Source organism: Aquila chrysaetos, chromosome 7 (genome assembly GCF_900496995.4).
Source record: "Aquila chrysaetos chrysaetos chromosome 7, bAquChr1.4, whole genome shotgun sequence".
In the NCBI taxonomy this organism is placed as follows: domain Eukaryota; kingdom Metazoa; phylum Chordata; class Aves; order Accipitriformes; family Accipitridae; genus Aquila; species Aquila chrysaetos.
In genome coordinates this window covers 42,828,906-42,851,541 of record NC_044010.1, presented here as the reverse complement: position 1 = coordinate 42,851,541, position 22,636 = coordinate 42,828,906, and the positions used below count along the sequence as shown (strand labels likewise).

General features: G+C 35.7%; 1 protein-coding gene across 4 annotated transcripts in view; it reads left to right on the top strand.

The window, feature by feature from the left end:
* IL1RAPL1 (interleukin 1 receptor accessory protein like 1) overlaps positions 1-22,636 on the top strand; it is a 753,722-nt gene that overhangs the window by 458,982 nt on the left and 272,104 nt on the right. For all 4 annotated transcript variants that reach the window (XM_030020563.1, XM_030020564.1, XM_030020567.1 and 1 more), the window contains exons 4-5: positions 11,950-12,136; positions 14,171-14,324. In XM_030020563.1, the coding sequence (XP_029876423.1) occupies positions 11,950-12,136; positions 14,171-14,324 (341 nt within the window). The remainder of the gene's footprint in view (positions 1-11,949; positions 12,137-14,170; positions 14,325-22,636) is intronic.

Here is a 22,636-nt window from a genome sequence, read left to right as displayed (position 1 = left end):
CATTCTGACACGTCTCCATTTTAGCGCTTTATGACTCACTGGCCCAAAATTTCTTCACTAACGATCATGGGAAGCCTCACTGAAATGAGTAGCTAATTTAGCACTAAATTTGTAAGTAGCACTAAAATATTAAATGTACTATTAAATTCAGACTAGTGGTAATCCTTATTGTACTCACCCTATATACTCTGTGAAGTACAATGGGTTTTTTGATTCCCATCCTTTTTAACCACCTCTAACATTTTTACCTGCAATCCATATGTAAGTGCTATTCTCTGAAGGAGTTCACATACCAAATATTTTAATAGAAATTTGTTTTAAAAACTGGGCTTTACTCACAGTGAATAACATGTAGGTATAGTATTAATATGCTTTAAAAACCTTTATGTGATAACTTTCTTAAAACACATACTACTCTCTCTGATTAGTTTTACAATTACTGGAATCCCTAATACACCCATATGACTGATTTATATATATATGTATAGACATGTAGAGAATAGGAATATATATTGTAAGAATATGGGAGTTTTCTTTTATCTGAAAGAAAGCTTTAACTTCAAATACATTTTATTTGGATATATAGTCCTATAATGTAGTACAGAGTTACACTATAGGAATATTTAGATATTCCTGTACTGTAAAAGTATGGAATTTTTTTATTTTTTAATTTATCTGGAAGGAAGCTTTAATTTTAATGAATATGTTTTATGGGGAAATTAGTTAATTTTATGCAATTTTGCCTTCCATGTAATTGCCAGTAGAAGTTCTTAATTAAGATTATTGTCATAGTTCTGTTGAAGCATTTTGTACTAAGAAAGTGAGGTTTTATTAAAACGTGGAAATAAATGTCAGATTGATTCCAGCTCTCACAAAGGGATAAGTTTCACTTAGACTTTAAAAAGACAGAGATCATACAGAAAAGTCAATAACATAAAAGTGTACACACATATATTTTTTCCTAGCTTACTCACAGAAGAAGCTTTAAGGTATTATAAGGATGAGAAAATTCAATTCCCTTTCTAAAGGCTAATTTGTATTTCATTTTTATTGTCCAGAACATCAATAAAAGGCCTTTCACATCAGTCAGTAGCTTTCTCTAACACAAGGAGAGCGTTATTCTAATGCAGTTAGACTTTGTACTTTGACATTCTCTTTTGGCAGGGTTGGAGAGGAGAAGGGGAAACTTGGGACGGCAGCATGTACCACTTGTGTCAGAAGAAAAAAAATGTGAAAGTTTTGGCTTCCAAGGATGGAAGTGGGCACTAAAGCCAAACAATATTTTCTGGTGTGACTAATTCAAACATATTAAAACAAGTATCTTGCAGAGCATTGATATTCAAATAGTCCTAGAGGCTCGTGTGCCGTGGGTTATTTCATAGTATCAAGCACATAATTAGGTGACCCTTGAGGGAAGAAATCAGTGCTTATGTAATTCAGTTGAGGTCAAAAGCAGTTTTCAAACTGGGTTGGCCCCCCGGGGTGTGGAAGCAGGAGATAATTTCGAAGGCGCAGAGGAAAATTCCAGCCGGCTTCTGTCTGTCTCCCTCCACTTTTCTTCTCTCTTCCCCCGCTCCTGCAGCTCTTGCAGCCCCAGCACTTGCAGCTCTCTTGGCTCTGGAAGCTTTGTGGAAAAGGCAATCTGTGATTTCAGCTACCAGAGCCAGGGAGTGTGGGAGCCAGCCATCCCAGAGTTTGGGAGGAAAAAAAAAGAAAACAAAACCACCACTACACACAACAAAGGGAACCTTGCATAAAAAGTTAGAAAACTCCTATCCTGAACAAATGGGCCAGAAGCCACAGACTGCTGAGGGCATCAGACCCCACCACCACGACGACCTCGCTGTGTGGCAGCAATTCTGGCTGCAGTAGAGTACGTACGCTGGCCTTCCTCCCTCGCCCTGCAGCCCAAGACCTCAGGCTTGTCCTCGAACAACCCCACTGGTATCTAAAGGCTTCAAAATTTTTTGTGCGAAAGTTTTAAACCTCACAAAGAGCCTTTGGAGCCACTGGCCAAGAGCGCAAGTAGCTTATCAATAATGTGGTTTTGTTTTTCTCTTGAATGGATGCTTTTCTCTCCAGCTTTCAGGCATCCAAACCACTCTAACAGAAGTTACTTGGACTGAAAAAGGACCAAATTGTGTCTACAAAACCATGAAAAACCTAATTAATGAAGTCAACAAAAGTTTCCCCGTGAAATGGGATGGACCATTTATAGAAAGTGGATATTGACATCAGTGGCCAAGTTTACTTAGTAAAACTTAAAATATCGTGAAGAAAAGACATTTCTCAGACTTTCTTTTTTAATGTCCAGTTTTGGAGGAGTTGGCAATAAAATTACTTTCCCAACTCAGCTTGTATGATGAGGGGAAACATAAAAGAGGTTTTTTTGCTTCCAGTTTGCTCTCCAGTTTGTTTACCCTGGTAAATAGCATAATACTGTAACATAAGTCAGTACAAATAACTGATCTCTATTAATGCAAAACTTGCAATTTTTCTAGTAATGCTAACGAAAGGGTAAAAAAAGAATTTGCTGTCATGATGTACACTGAAAATACATGTCTACTTTGCTGCCAGTTAACTTCCCGATTAGTCATCGTGTTTAATATACCCTGCAAAAATCCAGTGTCATGACAGGCCCTGTACTTCAAGTATGACATCCCTTGAAAATGAAGGAGAAATAAAGGGTATGCAGAGGAATGCAAAGACTTAAGACTGCCGTCTTAAATGAAAAACATTGTTAGAGGGTCTGGCTGCATTTGCGGGTATCGTTATTGTACAGCGGTTCCATTACACCTTATTTAGAACTGCGGAAAGATGTTGTTGTGCCTGGTGATCAATGCCGGGATCAACAGAGGTCTATCTGCCCTCTTCATCTCTTCTTCAAGTGCTGCCTTTGTGTACTAGATAGTCTTATCCTCGAGACCTTTGATGAGCGGAACTGCTTCTTCGCATTTAAAGCAAGTTGGCTGCAGCCTACAACGACACAAAACAGGGGCTGGGTTAAAATTCCCTCTTCAGGAGGGCAGTGAGGACTTTCCAAGGGGCACTTCTTTCTAGTCGCAGAGACAGCGTGTCTTCGGTGTAAGCTACGCGCTATACTCGCCTGCGTTATCCTGCCGGTGAAGGGAACGCGTGGCAAAGCACGGGAGAGGACAAGTAATGGGCAGAGTCCCAGTTTCCCTCCTGTCATGAATAGGGATGATGAGGGATGCTGCCTGGGGAGTGCCGAGCTGTATAAATCCACCGCCGAGCTCTCTGTGGTGAGGCTGAAAAGGAGATTGACAATTATTGGGTTTTATTCGGTGCAGGAAAAAAGCGGAGTTTCGTAAGAGTAACATAACTGGCCTATTTTAGAGATGTATTTTATACAGAAATTATGCTTTAAGTGTCTAGTTCTCTAAGAAATTCCTTTAAATGTAGATGTCAATATTATAAGTGCTAAACTTTAGAGAAAGCATTCTTGCTCTGTGTGTGTTCTCTTGTCTGTTTTCTCCCTTGTGTCTTCTCTTCCTCCTCCTCCTCCTGGTTTTTTCTCTCCCATAAGTTACCTGCTAATTTAATTTCTTTTTCAGATAAATTTGATTTAAATGGATTTGTTGTCTTAAAACAAAAAAATCCCCAAACAGCTTCTTGCTTCTGGTTTTTGTATTTTGTATTGTTTAGATCTCATTTTTTTACTGCTTGAAAATTTATTGAATAAAAATAGATAAATGAAAAGCTTCAGTTATACGTAGGAAAAGGTTCTAGCTAATTTTACACTTCTGAACATTTGTGACTGGACAGAGTAGGGTACAATTAACTGACTGGCTTGTCAACTCTTCTTATTACCCTGTTCAGAAACAAACAAACAAACAACAGAACATCCCACCCCCCCCAAAGTATCATGGGATAAGTGAGTTAAAGCAGTTAGTTTAGCCAATACAGGTTACCCAGTGCCATTTTTTCAAAGCAACCACATCATGGCAGATAGACTGACTGAGAATAGACAAAATCTGAGATCAGACATCATGGGGAGGGGGGGAGGAATCTTCTTTTAATATTTTGATTCTTTGTGACTCTGCCCCACAGGCTCTCGACTGCTATAACACAAATCTGTACATCAGTAGATGGTCAGTATTGCTGCTTTAGCCTCTTTTCTATTTACTGGTCCTATACAAATGTAGCAAGTCAGACAGAATTAGAGTTAGGATACATTTGTGTGTGTATGGAAAAGTTATTAATAATATTGTAGCATTTAAATGTAACCAAATTCAGGTGAAATGGATCTGTTACTGCTTTAAATATAACTGCATTTGGTAACATGGTACAAGTATCACTAGTCAGTGGTAATTAATAAAAAACCCGATTAGTAATGTGTTATTAGTAATTACTAGTATTCTGTGATGATTCTCTTCATTATCTATCTGTATCAAAAATGAAATAAATTTCATTCAGATTGATTGTTCCTTCTTCTCTTCCTGGACACAGAAATTAGCAACTTGGCTGAGTCTCTAGCGTATTAATAACCATTAAACATTGAACATTATGGTGACTGTGAGACTTCTAGTAACTTTGTCACCTCCTCCTTTAGTTTGTTTTTGTAGAGAATTTACAATGGCTTTTAAGTTTTTTATGCGCTACATATTATAACACTATTATACACAAAATTGAGTATAACATTAGGAATTAAAATACATGTGTCTTTTTTTTTTTCTTTCCTAATGTAATAATTTGTTGTATTTTCATCTTGTGCAGATTTATTGACACTTTTGTATTGGATTAACTGATACCACATTGGACTATGTACAACAGTGTTAAAAAAAAAAGTCTTGAGTAACATATTGTATCAAAACCACCAAGCTTTTTAATGTTACTGCCGATGAATATCTCATTTGTGCCTGAGTGTATTTTTTATTTGTTTTTAATGGTTTGCTTACTATAATGATAGGGAAAGTAGAAACAGTTTTTTGCATGGTGGCAAGCCTATGAAAGTATTAATTTCAAAATGGTGTTGACACTACTGCAACAGTCAGTGCTGACCAGTGCTTATATTCAAGAGTTATTTTAGACCCTTCTTAAGCATATGTAAGTGTAGGAAAATGTAATTGCGACATCTTATACGAAGCTCAGAAAAGTCTTGGAAATATTTGACACGGTAGTATTTAGAAATAGAGTAATAATTTCCTTCCCTGATTTTTCTTGTGGTGATGCATAAGGTGCTGCCCCCTAGATGCTTTACATGAGAGGGCAAAAAATACATACAAACATCCCACATCCAGTGTTGTGGGATTCTGTATCTTCCAGTGGCATGGAAAACTCAGCGGCCTGGCAAAAGGTAAAGTATGAAGGTGATACGCAGAATGTTCCTGATCGCATACGTTCAGTGGGCTCGCACGCAACACAGAAATGCAAGGCAAAGCCAAGTGAAAAAAACATACATGTCTTTTATATACCGCTCTCTTTTAAAATTTTTTCTTAACCTGGAAGTATAATGTTTACTATTGTCTATTGCCTGCCTGACAAAGAATTTAATATAGTGACTCAATATGTAATCTGTAAGAGATTTATTTCTACTATTTTATTGGTAATGTGCCTATTAATTTTTTATTGAAAAAAATAGTTTATAATGTTTTTTGATGGCTCGGAAGTTAATTTGTGGGGTTTTGTGTGTGTGTTTTTTCCTCCCTCCTACTGTTAAATGACAACAAATGCCATTTTTCTGGAGATATATATTTTTTTTCTCTGCAAAGTGATAAATCCATCCCTTTTTCTTCTCTCTTCCGCTTCGTGTTTCACCAAGTTTAAAGAGATGCTTTCCATGTAATCAATTCTTGTTTACAGGTGAAATATAGGATAGAATGAAAAATGCAGGTGAAAAAACCCATGAAACCTCCTGAGAACTACAAAAAGGGGGGAAAAAAAATAGAAATCAGTTATAAGAGATTTTTATATACTGACCCTTAAAAAGAGAAGTGAGGTATATATTGAACGTGAAGACAAGTTTCCTGTTTTTCTAGAAAAATATGGTTAATCCATATTCCTTGTATTCTTTCACATGGGGCAGAATGAGGCAATGTTAATTTTCAGCCATGTGTGAAATTTGTCTTCACAGGCTGCTGTGAAGAATTTTCCAACATCCTGTCTTATTTATTTGTCAAATTATTTCTCATGTCTTTCTTCTAAGAGCGAATTAATGTTATGTGTTATGTTGTTTAGTATTAGAGAAGATTAATAACCTGATTTTATGAAGCAGAAAGATGTTTTTGTCGTGTCTTTGTAAATGCAAAGCATTTGGAAAACCCCAAAGAAATTAAAGCAACCAACAAAGCTAATCTAATCTTACTAGAGCAAACTCGTTCTCAACTCAAATCTTTCTACTCCTGAAGTTCTACCTTCTTTAAGCTTCTCAAAGCTATTCTTTGTATAGACTTTTGTCTGAGGTTTGACAAGTTGATCTATGTCCATTCATGGATATTTTGGATTACAGTACAGACTTCTGCCTTTTTTCTTTAAAAAGAGAAAAAAAATCCGTTGGAAATAAGATTTTAGATGTATGCTTTCATCATTTGTATGCTTTTATAATTTGTACTCAATAAGGACCCCCTTCACAAGTATTTAAACAGACAAGCTCTCAGCCTTGTATTAATCGGTGGAAGTTCTGTATTTGCAGGTCCATTCACCCTTCATGATTCTTGCCAACAGCTCATATTTTCTTCTCTGCTACTTGATTGACTGATAGTGATCAAAAGTGTATCCTCTATGATATTCTCATAATCACAGTGCTTGATCAAAAGAAAAATACCTAGATGTGAAATACATATGTCTTTGCCTTTCCAGATATGAAAAAATACTCAAAAGCCAAGACCTTGAAAATATTTAGAGAATATTACCTGTACATCCTGGTAGTCTATAGAACTTTGGGCACTGTTGATTTCATAGCTATTTTGTGATGAACTTCACAAAAGTCTTTGTTTTGCTAGACATGAACAACAATAGAGACAGATAATACTGTAGCAGGACAGTCCCACACTTTTCTACACAGTCTTTCCTGTAGATGTTTTTTAGGTGTCTTTTTTTTCCTTTGTGTAGTGATCCACATGAATAAGGTGGGCCATGCTTCTAGACTACATACCTAAAATGCAAGATGTATTCCTTTGTTTTTTTTCTACTTTGACCATCTTATTTTCAATTAAGAAAAAAACATGAAATGCATATGTGTATTTTCCAGCCGGCATCTCAAAGAAACAACATCCTGAAGTGGATGTCAGTTCAAGCAGAGAAAAGGAACAGAGAAAGGAAAAGAAATATTTTTCTTCAGAATGTCAGGAGGTTCTTCAGCTCAGAAGCTGAGTTGAAGAAAACCTTTTGATAATGTTATTGTTGATAATTATACTGATGTTAAAGCATGACTTATGTAGGTAGATGAAAAGCTTTACTCCACTGGCTCACTTTATAATTGCATAATATGAAGAATGAAGTTTTAAAATAGCAACAAGTACTGCAATTCCTTGAGCTGATGAATGTGTGATAGTCATAAAACAGTTTCAGTGGGTAATAATTATTTCAAGTTTTGTTTCGTAGAAATAGTTAATTGCAATGCTAAGTTTTTCGACACGCAGTCTACCTAATTAATTTAGTTGTAAGAGTGAAGTATTGCAGAGGCCCGTCTATTACAAATTGCTATAATTCCATTTAATTCAAGGCAGATATAGCTGTATATAGTAATTGAGAATCTCAGAAGACTGTAAATAAAAATTGATCTTATTTTAGAAACTACTAACTTGGGTCATGAATTAAGCAGCGTCTTCAGGGTGTTGACTTCTGGGTCACTGTCTGGAGAATTAAGAGACTTTGTAATGTGGCTGTATTTGTGGTTGTTTAACCTAAATTTTCCCGCTTTTCATCAAGATTTCCTCTTTATTCAGCTGTACTGTTGTTTTCTTTACAAGACTTTTCCATACTTCATGCTCTTCTGCAAACTTAACCGCATTCTTTTAGTTCTCTATGTAGAGCTTTTCCGCTCTTCACTTTGTCACACTCTTCTCTATCACAGGGTGTGAATATCGAGGTATCTCATCTGACAGATATCCTATATATGAATGTATATCTGTGACAGTTGCAGATCAACTAACATTAAGGTGATACAGGTACTGATGAACTGGTGAGGTGGATGTCATTTCAAGCAGAGAAAAGGGTAACAAGCAGAAGTCTTCTGTTCTTATTTAAACAGACTTGTGTTAGTTGGTGCTCTATACGCTTTCACATGGCTACTGTACAACCAAGAGGTTAAATAATATTAGATAAGAAAAGGTGAACCATTGATTCAAGGTAACTGTGGAAAGCTGGGCATTAGAGCAACTACTCCTGGGTTATAGAAGTCATGGAGAATTTAAGCCATTTATACACTTTTCTGTCCTATTGTTATCACAGGATTCAATCATACATCTATTGCTACTGGACTTTAAAATTTTAAGGATGATAAATGGCTACAAAAGTAAAAGACCTATAATGGAATCAATATATTTAGTAGATATTATTGCTATATTGTTTTTACTTTAATGTTTGTAGACTAGTAGTGTATAAATGACATGTTAGGGTGAAGATGACTGCATGGGTCCATGTCAAACAATGGGGCACCCTCTGTCATACCATATGAAATAATTTTTATTCATCAGTGGTAGCAGGTGGATGAATATTTTCCTAGTCCTAATAAGCAACTTAGTCTTGCGGACAAGAATGAGGAAATACAGGGAGTTCTACTACGCCCTCTACAATGTATTCGTAACCTGTGTGATTTTAATTACCTGAATAGCTGTTGCAGATTTGAGTTTTTAGACTTGTACTGCTTTGAAGTGTAGCTGCCTGGTGATAAAGATCCACAGTTTGGACCATGCTGGAGAGCAAAAGGAGAAAAACTGTTTGTAGCATTTGCTCTTAATAATTAATGTAACATTGGGTTTCCATTGGTTTATAAAATTTCCTTAAATTCACGACACGCTTTTTTTGTTTGTTTATTTGTTTGTTTGATCTGGTGCCTCCAGTAAGAGACATATGGAAAATTTTCTTAGTTCTAACACATGAACATTTTTTAGCCTCTGCAGTATATGCATGCTTGCTGGAGGGCTCTGCTGCCTGCTACTTTTTCTGCTAGCTGAGGGGCTCCACATCTACTGTTTCCATCATGCTCCAGTTGTAATTAGCAATTTCACCTCCTCCTTCTTCATTCCCACCTAGGGACTGTTTAATTTTCTTTCTCTTTTTCTGTTGTGTGAGCCCATTAGCTTGGTTTCCTTTGCTCATACTGTTTGTGTTGCTCTACCTTTTGTATCATTCTTTTTGAGTTTTGTTTCATCCCAACAGCCTTGGTTTCTGACACAGAGTACGAGGTGAGTCAGGTTGACAGTGCAGTTAGTATTTAGAGTCACAATAAGAAAGTCTGTGTCACCGGCGGGCACCTGGAGCTTTAAGTTCTTTTGATGATACTTTGGGCTTTTGAGAGAAAATTCTGTTAGGGAACTCAGCTGGCAAAATATCCACCCAAAATGTTTCAGTACCTTATAGCTGACAGTTTAGAGCATAATTACCTTAAAGCTCAGCCAATTTGTGCTTCTGTCTGCAGGAGGCTTATATCCATATGACTCAAATCATAGACACACTCAACTTTGAGTCATTAAATACCAACATCCTCTTCAAACAATGGGTTTAAACATTCTGAGAAATTTCCAAAATACCTCTCTTCTTACGGAGCAGGAAGCCTAAGCTGCATCTGGTAACGGATCTGCTGTTGCGATGGAAACTTGGATGTGCCTCAGAAGGAATTCTAGCTCTGGCAATTGACATTACCACTGTTGCAGAACAGAGCTCTTAGTAGACCAAAACATAAATCAGATTTTTTGGCCAATTCACTCTGAAAACTGAAGGAAGACAAAAAAACATATATGAAAATTTTACTTAGCTTGCTTCCTCAGAGAATGGGATGACAGTTAAGTGGGTTTTGTGTTTGTTTTGTTTTTTTTTTTTTTTTTCCACCCCAGCTCCTTCTAGAAATTTTTAAATCATGAGATTCAGTAACATGAACACAACATAATGCTCAAACACATGGAAAGGAATAAAAGAGTACATTTAAATATGCAAATTAAATAACCAATACCTCCCTATGTATTGCTCTCTGTCATCCAGTAATGGAACCCTCTCATCTAGTTATTGTACTCTTGACCCCCAGAGCTTGATGGTTTGTTTAGACCGTCTTCCTATTTCCAAGGGATAAGTCTTTCAAGAACAGAGAAAGATTATTTTACTAATTTGGAAAAACTCGCTTGGATGACTTCTTATGATGTTTTCAAGCCACATAATAAATAAGTATTCCAAGTAGTACCTTAATGGAGGGATAACATAATGTACAGTAATAAAATGTGTTCTTTAAAATACTGGATGTTTTTAAATTACATGTACAGGTAAGAGTGGTGATCAGCTCTTAAACAGCTTAAAAAGGAGCGAGAGTGATCCATATTCAGTGGATGCATTCTTTGCTTTGCATAAACTTTAAACAGCTTTATTTGCTTTATGCTGCCAGATTCTTGAATGGGGTAATAAATTATACTTACAGCTTCATTATAAGGGACTAATTTTGTGTTTGTTTTCCTTACAAGTCTATGAATTAGCTGGATAGCTAAGGGTCATTCTGTTCTAGATTTTACATTTCTAAGAATATTCTCTAATTTGATAGTTACTTATATATCTTCCTTTTCAGGTTTACATTTTCTCTAGAAAATGGGGCTATAGAGTTCTTTGAATGAAATTCCTCGTATTCTTTGTCCTTAGGCATTTCTGTCCCCTCTTCTTGAACAGAAAAAGAAACAGATATTAAGAAATCTAAAGAGAATGAAAAAATGTAGCCATCTTTGATATTCTGCCATGTCCAATACACACGAGAGTGTTGTAAATCAGCAATCAGCTCATAGACTCTGAGAATGGAAACAAGAAAATGAATGTTTCCTCAGTGCTCTCTGCAGGATCCTCTTTCAGCAGATCAGGGGTCAAATGCATTTACAAAACAGTAGGAGAGAAATCTTGCATTGTCGCAGTGTGTTCCTGGGGAGAACTCAACTTTACACACTCATTTGCTGCCCACCTGGAAACTCAAACGGGGGGAAAAAAAAAAAAAAAAAAAAAATTCAAGTAATTTTGTCTTTGAGCCTAATTAAAGTGCATAGTGAAATGTGGGAAGGCAGGCAATGGTCCCTCATCTCTGGCTGCCTGGCATATCAACATCCAGCAGCAGAGGAAGTAACAAGTTTCAGGAGAGAGCCCAAACTAATGAAGGCTGTAGGTAATGCAGAAGCAATATTTTGGCCTGGGAGTATGGGGATTGAAGGCTAAGGTAAACAAGTTAGCAGTCCGTTAGGTTAAAACATCCTTTTTTCTATAATTGGAAGGGTCACAAGATTCATTTTAATTAAAGGCTGCAAAAAGGTTTCCACTTTAAAGCATGCTCAGATCTGATGAATAGGTGGCTCTTGGTGTGGCGCTCGAGTTCGGATTTGGCATTTGCCCGTGGTACTACAACGTGATCTGTTCACCCCTGAGAGCTGTCGGAATGGTGTCTGTCGGGATGTTGGTTGTCTAATTTCACTGATAAGTACGTGAAGCTTTTATTGCGTGTTTACTTTTGGGGAAATTGTTCTCAAATACACAGTAAGGACAGTAATGTTAGGAAGGGTTTGACGAAAAGGAGAGATAAACCTGTAGTCGTAGAATAAGGCCGACCAACGCCATCTAAATATTGTAGTTAGTGGCTGAGAAAGAAGTAAAATTATGAACAGCTATAAAATACACACAAAATACAGTGTCTGATTTTCTGTCTTTTGCTTGTGAATGAAAATAATGACTTAAAAACAATGTCCTGTACATTGGCATTTATTATTTTTTTCATATTGGACTTTTATTTCTATTTTTATTGCATTACAGAAACTCAACTTACTGTATGAAAGTGTCCATTTCGCTGACGGTGGGTGAAAATGACACTGGACTCTGCTACAATTCAAAGATGAAATATTTTGAAAAAGCTGAACTTAGCAAAAGCAAGGAAATCTCATGCCCTGAAATTGAGGATTTTTTATTTCCATTTAGGGAGCCTGAAATTCTGTGGTATAAGGTAAGGAATGCAAAAGATTTTCTCCTTCAACAAGATATTATGCAATGTTCTTACGATTTTTATGATCTATATATGATATGAAGTTTGGATTGTTTTAAAATGTGTTAAGAACAGACAACAGAATCAAGGATAGAAAAGAATGAACTGAGAGAGAGATTCGAATGCTTCCTTTAGTAAACTTTAGAGCTGGTATTTTCTTAATATCCATTTATGGATGTCACAAAGAATTGGCAGCTTTCTGCTAACAAGAGGGCTAAAAAAGAAAAGTGTTACCAGTCTGGTTTGATATGCTAAGGTAAAGGCATGTGAGCTACTTATACAGCAACTGCTTGTGCTATACCAGGCTAAGGAGTGTGTTTCTAAAAACTCAGACGTAAACTCTATTTGGAAAAATATAAATAGGATAGCTATGCCTGCTATTATCTGAATGAATGGCTTAATTTTGCAGCATAAAATTCAGCAAAGACTTCCAAAACTTTGGTCTTTACATGTTAGCTTTTACTTGCAAATGTAATTTCATTGTTTTTATCAATAACTTTATTTCAATATTGTGTACTGATTTCCAGACCATTACTTAAGGGCCAAGTTCTTGCAAATAGTGCTGCCTCTGGGCAGAACACTAGAACTTCCCTGGACAGCAGCTTGAGCTCTGCGTTTCTTACCGCGTGCAGGAAATACTCAGTACTTTAGTACTTAATGCACACAATTTCAAGTCCCCAAACAGTTCAGTAAATCTGAAATTTAGATTCTGTGTATTTTGTCTACACAGGCATCTACAGATGTCTGCGTATGTAGGAAGTCCTAGTTTAAGTATGTGCTGGTATGCATTCAAATTATTTTTTAAAAGTCTGATAATTTACCTGATAACATAAATGTTTTTAAATATGGTACACAAGACTATGCTATCTAATAAGTAAAAACTTGTGCCCTAGAAGGATTCTGGCCAAATTAACTGACAGCATGTCTAAGATAGGAGGTGTGTAACCAATTATTTGCTTACACTCATCTTGGATTTTGTGACTGTAATACAATCTATACCTGAAGTTTTATCAAATTTAAAACTATGGCTGGCATCTTAAACAAGAGCTCAAAAGATTGGCTTTTTAAGAGTCATTGACAGCATTTGTGTGAATGAACTCAAACAACCTCTTATACTTTAATATTTTTTAAAAAGCCCTTACTGTATAAACAATGAGTATGCTAAGATAATCGAGTAAAATATTTTGTGACAGTCAATCGAAAAACTTTTTTCTTATGAAAAGCACCAATCCCTTTTTCTGATAGCTTATAAATAGATTGGTTTGCAATATAAAAATAATTAGAAAACCTAGAAACACTGAAAATATTCAAAGTTATTTTAAACAGTACCTAGGTTAATTGGATGAAAATAAGTTAATCATTTTAGGGACCTAAGAAACCTGCATGCAAAAATGTATATCCTCTATTATAGCATAAAAAGTAATGTTTTGGTAGTAATAATTGAAATAGTTAATATTTTTTTATAAATACAAACCTCACCTTTTACTAAGAGTTCAGAGAGCTTTGATTCTAAGATGTTTTTAGAAAGAGATATATGACATCCTCATTTCTCCTCATTCTCATCATCTTCTGTTTCTCTACATTTTTTAATTATAATTTTTTAAAAAATAGATTTTAAAAAAAAATTCTCCCCTGCAACCTGTAGCTGCTGGTAATATAACCGTCATGGATCACGGACATAAGTGTAATGGCAAATAAGTAAATGAAATAGGAGCCCCTCAGCAAACCAGTGGCAAAAGAAAACCACCAAAGGAATCAACTCCTTTTTCTTGTCAGAGGGCAAATATTAAGTCAGCTGATAAAATTCTATAGCCTTTTTTCTTTCTTTTTAATCAACACTGAGCTGAACTGGATTTTTAGGTATTTAGTCTCTGCAAAGTTCATAAGTAGCCTGGGCTCTTGCCTAGCTGCCTTGGGTTTGAGCAGCATTGTCAACAGTGGACCAATTTAAGTGTAAGAACACAGTCACTGACGTGTTATATTATCTTTAAACAGGAATGCAAGTCAAAGACATGGAGATCAAGTATTGTGTTTAAAAAGGACACTCTTGTCATTCGGGAAGTTAGAGAGGATGACATTGGAAATTACACTTGTGAGTTAAAATACGGATACTTTGTTGTCAGAAGAACTACGGAATTAACCGTTACAGGTAATTACAGGCTCTTGCTATCTCTCATATTTAGAGCAAACATTGAATATTGTGATTTGAGTTGCAGTTATTTGAGTCACTATACCTACATAAACCACTTTGCTGTGTGCCTAGGTATGAATGGTTGATACATTAAAGCTGTCCTGAATACTTCACAGTAGTACGTGTAACATTTTGAAGAAGGCTGAGTTTTGGTCTATTCCAAAAGCTTGTGGGTAGGTCTTGGTTTTGAATGGAAAATGTGGTCAAGGAACAGGCAACTTCAGCAAGCGCTACCTCTAACAGAAAAAAAAGATCATTAAGTCTATCACGCTTTTTCATGTGCTCAAATACCTTGGGACATAAGAATAGCTGTAGCTACAACCCCACAGCAGTAGCTGTAGCCCAGTGAGACCATTGCACCTGGGTGACAGGTATGGAGGGGTTAGTGTTTGAGCAGCGCATCACTGAAGGACGGTAGCATTTTTCCTCTGGTATTCTCTCCCAGCTTTCTGGAGCTTATAGTTCAAGAACTTCCTGATCTCAATCGTCATGTGCTGTGGTTACCAAATAACCTATTTTCCATTAGTCTGATTATTTTTTTTTTTTAATCCATTTATTCTTGGCTTCAAAAACGTTTTGAAGTATCAAGTTCCACAGAGTTATTATGTAACATAATTAAACTCTATAATTTAGGAAACAGCAATTGAAGAAGATGCATTTAATATAGTCTGCATTTAAAACTACCATATCAATATGTAAAATCCATCACAGATGTAAAGAAAATATATACTGTAATAGTAATGTCCGGAGCGGCAGAACAGTATGAAGAATGCTCCATTAAATTTTCAGTTCTTTGCCAGACCTCTAACCTCTGTTTTACAAACATGTGAAGCATATAGCTGAATATATACCTAAGGTAGAAAATTAGCCTCTAGGATTATAGGATGACATCGGAGTACATCATGATCTATGTAATGTAGTGTAGTTCCACAGTATATTCCCTAAAAGAAGGCAGAAACAGGATTTTCCTAGCAAATGGAGGTGAACTAGATCCACATGGCTGATAAAAGATGCTTGCATATAAGTTCTTGCACCTTCAAAATACCTAGTAAACTGAGAAACAAATCTTAGAAAAGGAGTTTTGTGGGCTTTTCTTGTTCCTTTTTAGTATCTAATATATAAATATATTGCACACCAACAATTAGTAACAGCACTTATGTTGTGCATTAGGCTGAATTGCAAGTTTCCTTTTATGGTGAAAAGTTGGCTTTCTGTTTTGATGTATCCCATTTGCCCTCTACGTTATCACAAATTGTAGTGAATTATGGTTTGTAATTTTCTGTAGTAGATTAGTCTGGAAATCATATTGTTTATGTTGTTTTGAGAGAATTCAAGTAATCAATCATATTTATTTAAGCTCAAAATCCAGGATCTCTTAATAATTCTTCTTTTGTATGGAATTGATTTATTTGATCAGTACAGACAGGCAATTACTGTCTAGTGATTAACCTCACAGTAAACATCCATATACTCTGTTTGATTGACTCTCATATGAAGAAAGCAGAGACAAAGTGTTCAAGAATTTGATTTCTACCAGGAGGTTGTCAATTATCTTTTTAGTACCTGACGTATGGATTCAAAGAGTACATATTCCCTCAGTCCTCGGGTGATCCCTTCTGTCCCTATGGTTGGTGCTCCACTGCACAACAGTATTTCAAACAGGCTCAGACTGACGGAAAGGAGAAAGAAAAAAGCATTGGAACCAGATGCATGTTACTATTTGTAGTAATAGTTTAAAAAAAATGTAATTCATCACTTGTGGTGTAGGTAGGAGTTCAGTATTTAGTGTTTAACTAGACAGAGACAGAGAGAGACTTGGCTGATTATGATGTGCTAAAAATGAATGAATGCATACGGAGGGAATTATTCAGTTTCCACCTCTGCAAACCCCAGCAGATATAAGGACAACCTCCAAATTAGTAAACTGCTTGGGTAGTACTGTAGGTCTTCATATCATCTTTATAATGTTATGTGAGTAAACAGAACAAACAGGTTTACTCATAGTACTACTAATTTTATACTACATCTGTATTGATGTCTTGATAAGACTTTTAATCAATGCTTTATAGGAAGAGATTCACGCTTTAGGTGCCTCTCTTACGCTTTCTCTGTGAGCTGAAAAACAATTTGAGTTGCCCTGGACATACATTGAGGAATATATAGAATAAATGGGGTTTGGAAGGGACTGTTTGTTTGTTTTCAAAGAGGAATTAAACTTTAATTCAGGAACTCTGAAATAAATGTTGCAAATGTCAAATTAAAAGTAGAAAATTAAATTGATAGTTGATTGCTTTACTGTATTAATGAAGACATAATTAATTGAAACAAAGGAATGATGTATCTTTCTGACGTACAGTCTCCAACATGTCTCCAGGCAGTGTCCATAAATGATGACTTTTGTGTGAACCATTGCTAAGAACAAATTCCATCAATAAATCCCAGCTCCACAGGAAGGGAAAAAATTATTTCTAAGATATTTGAATTTTCTCTGCCAAACATACTTTTAATTAGAATAAATGAAATTCAAAAATATGAGTAAGAATTACCAATTTGCCTCAGACTTGTCAGAACATATGGGAAGTTGTAATGTGTTTATCAACTTGTAATGTGTTTATCAGAATGGGATTTATGAAAAATAACTCTCTGTATTCATTAGCATTACCTTGTGTGGTAATGGTGCGTGTGCCAGCATCGCACCCCCATGATCAGAAAACACAGTCACTTATTTTTTTTCCATTTTCTGTGTGCTATGTTTCCATGTATGTGTTTAAGTAAGATTGGAATTTGGACTTTCTACATTTCTTTCCTGGAATGTACTGCCTTTCCTCTAGAAACAGAAAAAACCTCACCTCTGCTGCAAGAAATCCTTGAGCCAGATGTTACATAGGTACACATTTGTAGTATTCCATACAAGGTGAATATCTGTCTAGTAAGAAATCAAACGGTTAATTATTTTGCTAAGAAATCACAGGTATCTATCTGGTTGTTGACATAAGAGGATTCAGCGTGTTAAGCAGAGAGTAGATCTAGATTAAAGCAGCATTCTTGTCCTTTCTTCTACCTAGCAGAGGCAAGGAGAAACAGGCAGAATATCCAGAGAGTAGAGTTACACAATCATAGGAATACTTTCCAGTTACCTAAAATTTTCTTCTTCCTTTGGCTCTCCAAAATTCAGATTGGAATAAACAAGATAAAAATGATGATTTTGGAAAGTAGGATTGTTTCAGTGCATAGTCTTTCTCTGAACAATTTTTACTGAAATCTTCCCTTCAGATTGGAAACTAAGTTTGGGCCCAGGCAGTCATTTGTACAAACATCTCAAAGGTATTTATTGTAAACAGCCTTTTTTGCAAATGATAATTTAGGTGTTCTATAAATGAAATCAAAAGAAAAAGCTATTAAGACCTCCTGAGAATGATCCTTTGCTGAATTTCTAGGGTAGGAGAGATGCTAAACTTTTCTCTCACAGGCTTCTTGTGCTACTTTATGCAAATAATATATTTGTTCTCTGTTTCAAATACACACAAGTATGAATCTCCAATTCTACAGTCATGGGCACCATAGATCTAGCTGAATTAGAATGTCAGCCCTAATACGGAGGTGACATACGCACATAACTACCTGTGAGGAATGTATCCCTTAAGTATGTTGAAAGTACGCTAACGTTCAGAGTAACCTGAAGTTCTTGGTGATTTTTAAGACAGAAGTGGGTTGCTCTTTTAATAAAAAAGGAAGAATAACATAAATCTTACTGGAGAAGAAAAGATAGGATGTCTTCAGACAATATGAGAAAGGATAGAAATAGTTTCTTGACCTTAGAAACAGTCATAAAAAGCTCTTCCTAGCATTACGCATAGGAATTAGAGTAGAAGGTAGAACATTTTCACAAGAGTTTGTTGGAAGAAAAGGGCCATATGTATAAGCAGCTGCAATACCGTAAATTAAGTAGCAGCTCCTGGATTACTTCAGGAAGGGTCAGCCAGCAATGACATTGGTGGAAAGAGGCAGCAACCTGCCTTCCTCTCCTCTTCTTCTCTCTGGAAGATCACTAACTTCAGGATCCCCGTTATTTTTCTACACAATGCGCTTTGGCAGCCTTGCTGTCTTCTATGGGGAAACCATTGCTGCTATTACAGACTATTGAACTACAGATATAATTACGTACACACGTTATTTTCAATATTGATGTTGTGTGTGCTTGTTATGATAACCTCAGTAGTTTACACCTTACATACCTCTGTGCCTCATAGTGAAATATGGACTAGCTCATAGTCTGATTTAGAAATAAAGTTAAAAAAGAAATTTAAAAAAAGAAGGAAATTCACACATTTTGAAAAAGGCTGAACTCACTTTATAGGTGGTATCCATCTCATCTAAGTATAGCTGTTGAAAATCCCTAAGCCACGGCAAAAGATGATTTCCCGTCCTTTTAAAGAATGGGGAAATAAATTGGCCTTTCTTAGCTTAAATTGTAAGCACTGGATGCCACCTTAGGTACATCTTTAAAGTAACAACGATATTTACTGCTCACGTTTTTGGTTTTATGAAAAACGTCTTGTTAGTGGCAGCAACATTGCACTAACATTTCTAAATAATACACAAAATCTTCAAATGTTATGTACCAATTCCTTACCAAGAATAAGTACATACTTCACTTCTTTTCCAGAGTACGATTTCTTCTTATAATATGGGTGCATCCTTCAGGTTTTTATTAGGATAATTCTTTTTGCTTTGATTTTAATGTTGTTCGGAAGATCTGTATCTCACACTGAAAATAAATTATCATCTAAGTGATTTGAATCAATTTTCTTATTGTTCTGAGATCTGACTTAGAAATTATCTGCTTTGCAAAATACAAACTATTCACTGATTATTCTAGCTTGTAACTAATGAAAATATTCACATAAACAGCATAATTGGTAGTTCTTGGTTTGTGGTTATGTAATTACATGTTCTAAATGGTCCTGCAACGTACAAAGATATTTGTAGACATTTATACCTTCAGATTGGTCAGATTAACAGTTTTTTCTTTTATATGTGGAATTTTAATTAAGGCATACCTGCTCTCTGTGACATACTTAATTAAGTGTACGTTCAGACTTTGGAAAGAATCATATTTTAACAGCATAGTATTAATTTAGTCATAGTGCACAACATGGGTCAAAAATATTTTCCAGCAGTGATTTCTTTTAATTAAATGTTAGGTTTAATAATATTCTTTTTGTTACTTATAGTACCAACACATTTGCAAGCACAAGCTCTTTCTGCTTTTGCAGAATTTCATTCAGGTCCAATGAAGACCAGCTTGGGTCTAAGAGAGAGTATATGTGTCCCCACTGCAATATCAAATAGTTCTCCATGATGAACATCAAAAAGCAAACAGACCCCATCAGCCTTGCAGTTGGAGCATTACTTATTCAATTCCTCCATGACTTTTTTAGTTTTAAATATTAAAATATTGTTTCCATTCTGTTAAAAGTAAGAAGCCCTTACACCTCACAGATGGAAACAGAGCTACTCAGTAGGTTCTTACTCCTGAAGCCTTTCCTCAGAGATACCCTTTATTGTCTTTATTCATTGATCAGTCCCCTTAAAATCCCCTTGAAAACAACTCCTGCTGGAATGAGCACGATTTTAGATTTAGAAATTTGAGCATGTTCACAGTCAAGCTATAGCAATACTAAATTTAATGTAAATTGATACAAGTCTTCTTATTTAAATTTAGCCTCCTTGGTTTAAAATATTTCTGTAATATTCTTGAAAGTGCCAGTTTACTCTTTTCCATCTGCTACCCCGACTTTTTTCATCCTTAGGGTTTTAGGCAAAAAAAGGAATGTAATTTGTCTGTTTCACAGTTCTACAGTAGTTGACTCTCTAGTGTTGCTTAAAGGTTGGGATTTGTTCAATAAGCTTTGTCTCTCTTGCTTTCTGACAGAATTAGTCTTTACCGGCATAGTAGAAAATCTTAAATGACTATATATACATACGTATTTTTAGTGCTGAAAAGTCTACTGCGAAAATAAATAGTACGAAGAAATAATTATAATTAAATTATATACCTAGCCTCACAGCTCTCTACTTTTGGATCTTATATATGCGGCCAGTCACCATATTTCGTGAAGAAAAACAAGAGGCGGGGGGAACTTTGAAGGTTTTAGCCTGCTTTAAGTGGTCTGTATTCTAACTGTGTGAGACAAAATGTGCACCCTTTTTTTCCCCCCAAATGTTGGCTTTAATTCTTTCCAGTTCTGCTCTTTCTCACTGAACACATTGGAATGCAGAAAGGTGCTGCAAAAAGCATGTACCTCTTTATTTTTAGCAGGTGCTAAGTGAGAAAAGTGTTAAAGAACAAAGAGGGTTGTTTTCCAAGCATTTAGAGCTTGAGAACAGACTGCTTGGTTTCTGCAGTTAATGACAGGGATGAACCATTTTGAATGCACCCAGCCCCTCCTTGCTTCAGCTGATCCTAATAATTATCAGAGCTGATGCTCATTCCTTTTGTTCGTCATGAATTTAATTCAACTCCAGAACATACTCACATAGAAATACTATTTACCATTATTCTGTGCAAAGACTAATAAAATATAAAGCAAACAATAGACTCATTATGAAAGGAGCATGTTCAAAATACCAACCTAGCATTTCTATAATACATAAAATCCTGTAGGTTTAACAAATTTGTGGCTGAAGAGTGGGTTGGAGGGGTTTTTTTTAATTAGAAATGAGTGATCCTCTTTTATAGTACAATCATTTTTGTATGGCTGAAAACAAGGGTCTGAATTACTCTCCTGTGTGCATTTAAGTAATAATAATCAGAATGCTATGTAGAGATTTGATTAAAACTTTTTCTATAAATGTTCATTTAACATATTCATTGCAAATGGGTTTAGTGGGTTATGCAAAACCAGCCTTATATGAAGACAGCAACGAGCAAAGCTTGATGTATTTTACTTCAAAGTAAGTGCAAATGATGTCATGTACTGTATGTTATAGGTTGAAATTATGAATTAGAAAACCAACTTCAGCAACTTAGCAAAAGAACAGATGCAAAAGTTAAAGGGAGACAGAGTCCCAGCTCTATTTTGAACCTTGCTGCTGGTGACCTTCTGACATTTCTACATTTGTGATATGCTAAATTAGAGTGCCCACAAAGGCCAACTTTAATAATTGGAGATTATTCCCATCTGTGGTCCCTGGAGAGAGAGAGAAGCTCCTCCAGACAGTAATTCAGAGAAGTAGACAGAGTTGGGTGGTCAGAACTTATTTTATAAAAGAGTCTCTATGGGCTTTAGAAGGAGTAGAGTTTCCTCTGGCTAAATTAGATCTGATGAATAACTTGTTCTTTTTGGGTGATACGTTTACATGCTTGTCATTCTGGACGAAGTCCTAATTCATGCATAATATACTTTCTATAACATTCTTTCCTTCTTAGTTGCTATCTTTTTCTGTTATTTATCAAGAAATGCTCCAGGACATGGCCACTATTGCTGAGTTTTCTTATTTTACTAATGCTTTTTGTACAAGTACACCATATTTTGCACTTCCCTTGCTATAACTTGGGTTTTCCTCTCTACCTGATAGTGTATCTTCAGAAGAGGAGGTGATCAGTCTCTTGTGGCTTTTTGTGTGGATAATGTAAAAATAAAACATTAGTTATAAAACCCTAAGATATATTAGAAAGTTTTGGGTTTAGTACATTACGGTAAATTTCAGTATTCACAAGCTTATTTTAATCATCCTTTTTCACTATCTGTCATGCCCGTTGATGTCTCTCCTTATCTCGTACAATGTTAACGAGTGGGAAAAATGCGTACGACTTGTGATAGTTACTTGGACAGATACTACAAAACAATGTGTTTGATGGTACATCATGGCTTCTGTTGGAGTCCTGCGCTCCCTGTTGACAATATGGTGTTGGTAAAAGTTAAGGGGTTGTTTTAACATGTGGTAATCAGTAGAAGAAATCTTCTTACTCCCTGACAAAAATGAAGAATTCCACTTAAATTAGATATTATGTAACAAGTGCGGTGCATTGCTGTGTACACTGTTGTTAAAATTATGACATTTTTGCTTATTTCTGTCCATAGTGGTGTTATTAGAAACCTGATGACTCTTAAACCTTATGTTAGACTTTTTTTTTCTCTTCAGTTTTTTTTTTCAGTTGTGGCTTTGTGTGTAAGGTAAAAAAATAAGATAAAAAAAAAAGAACTTCAAACTTTTTTTTTTTTTTTTTGCAACAGTTGAGAAAAATTTAAGGAAATGCCATTTCC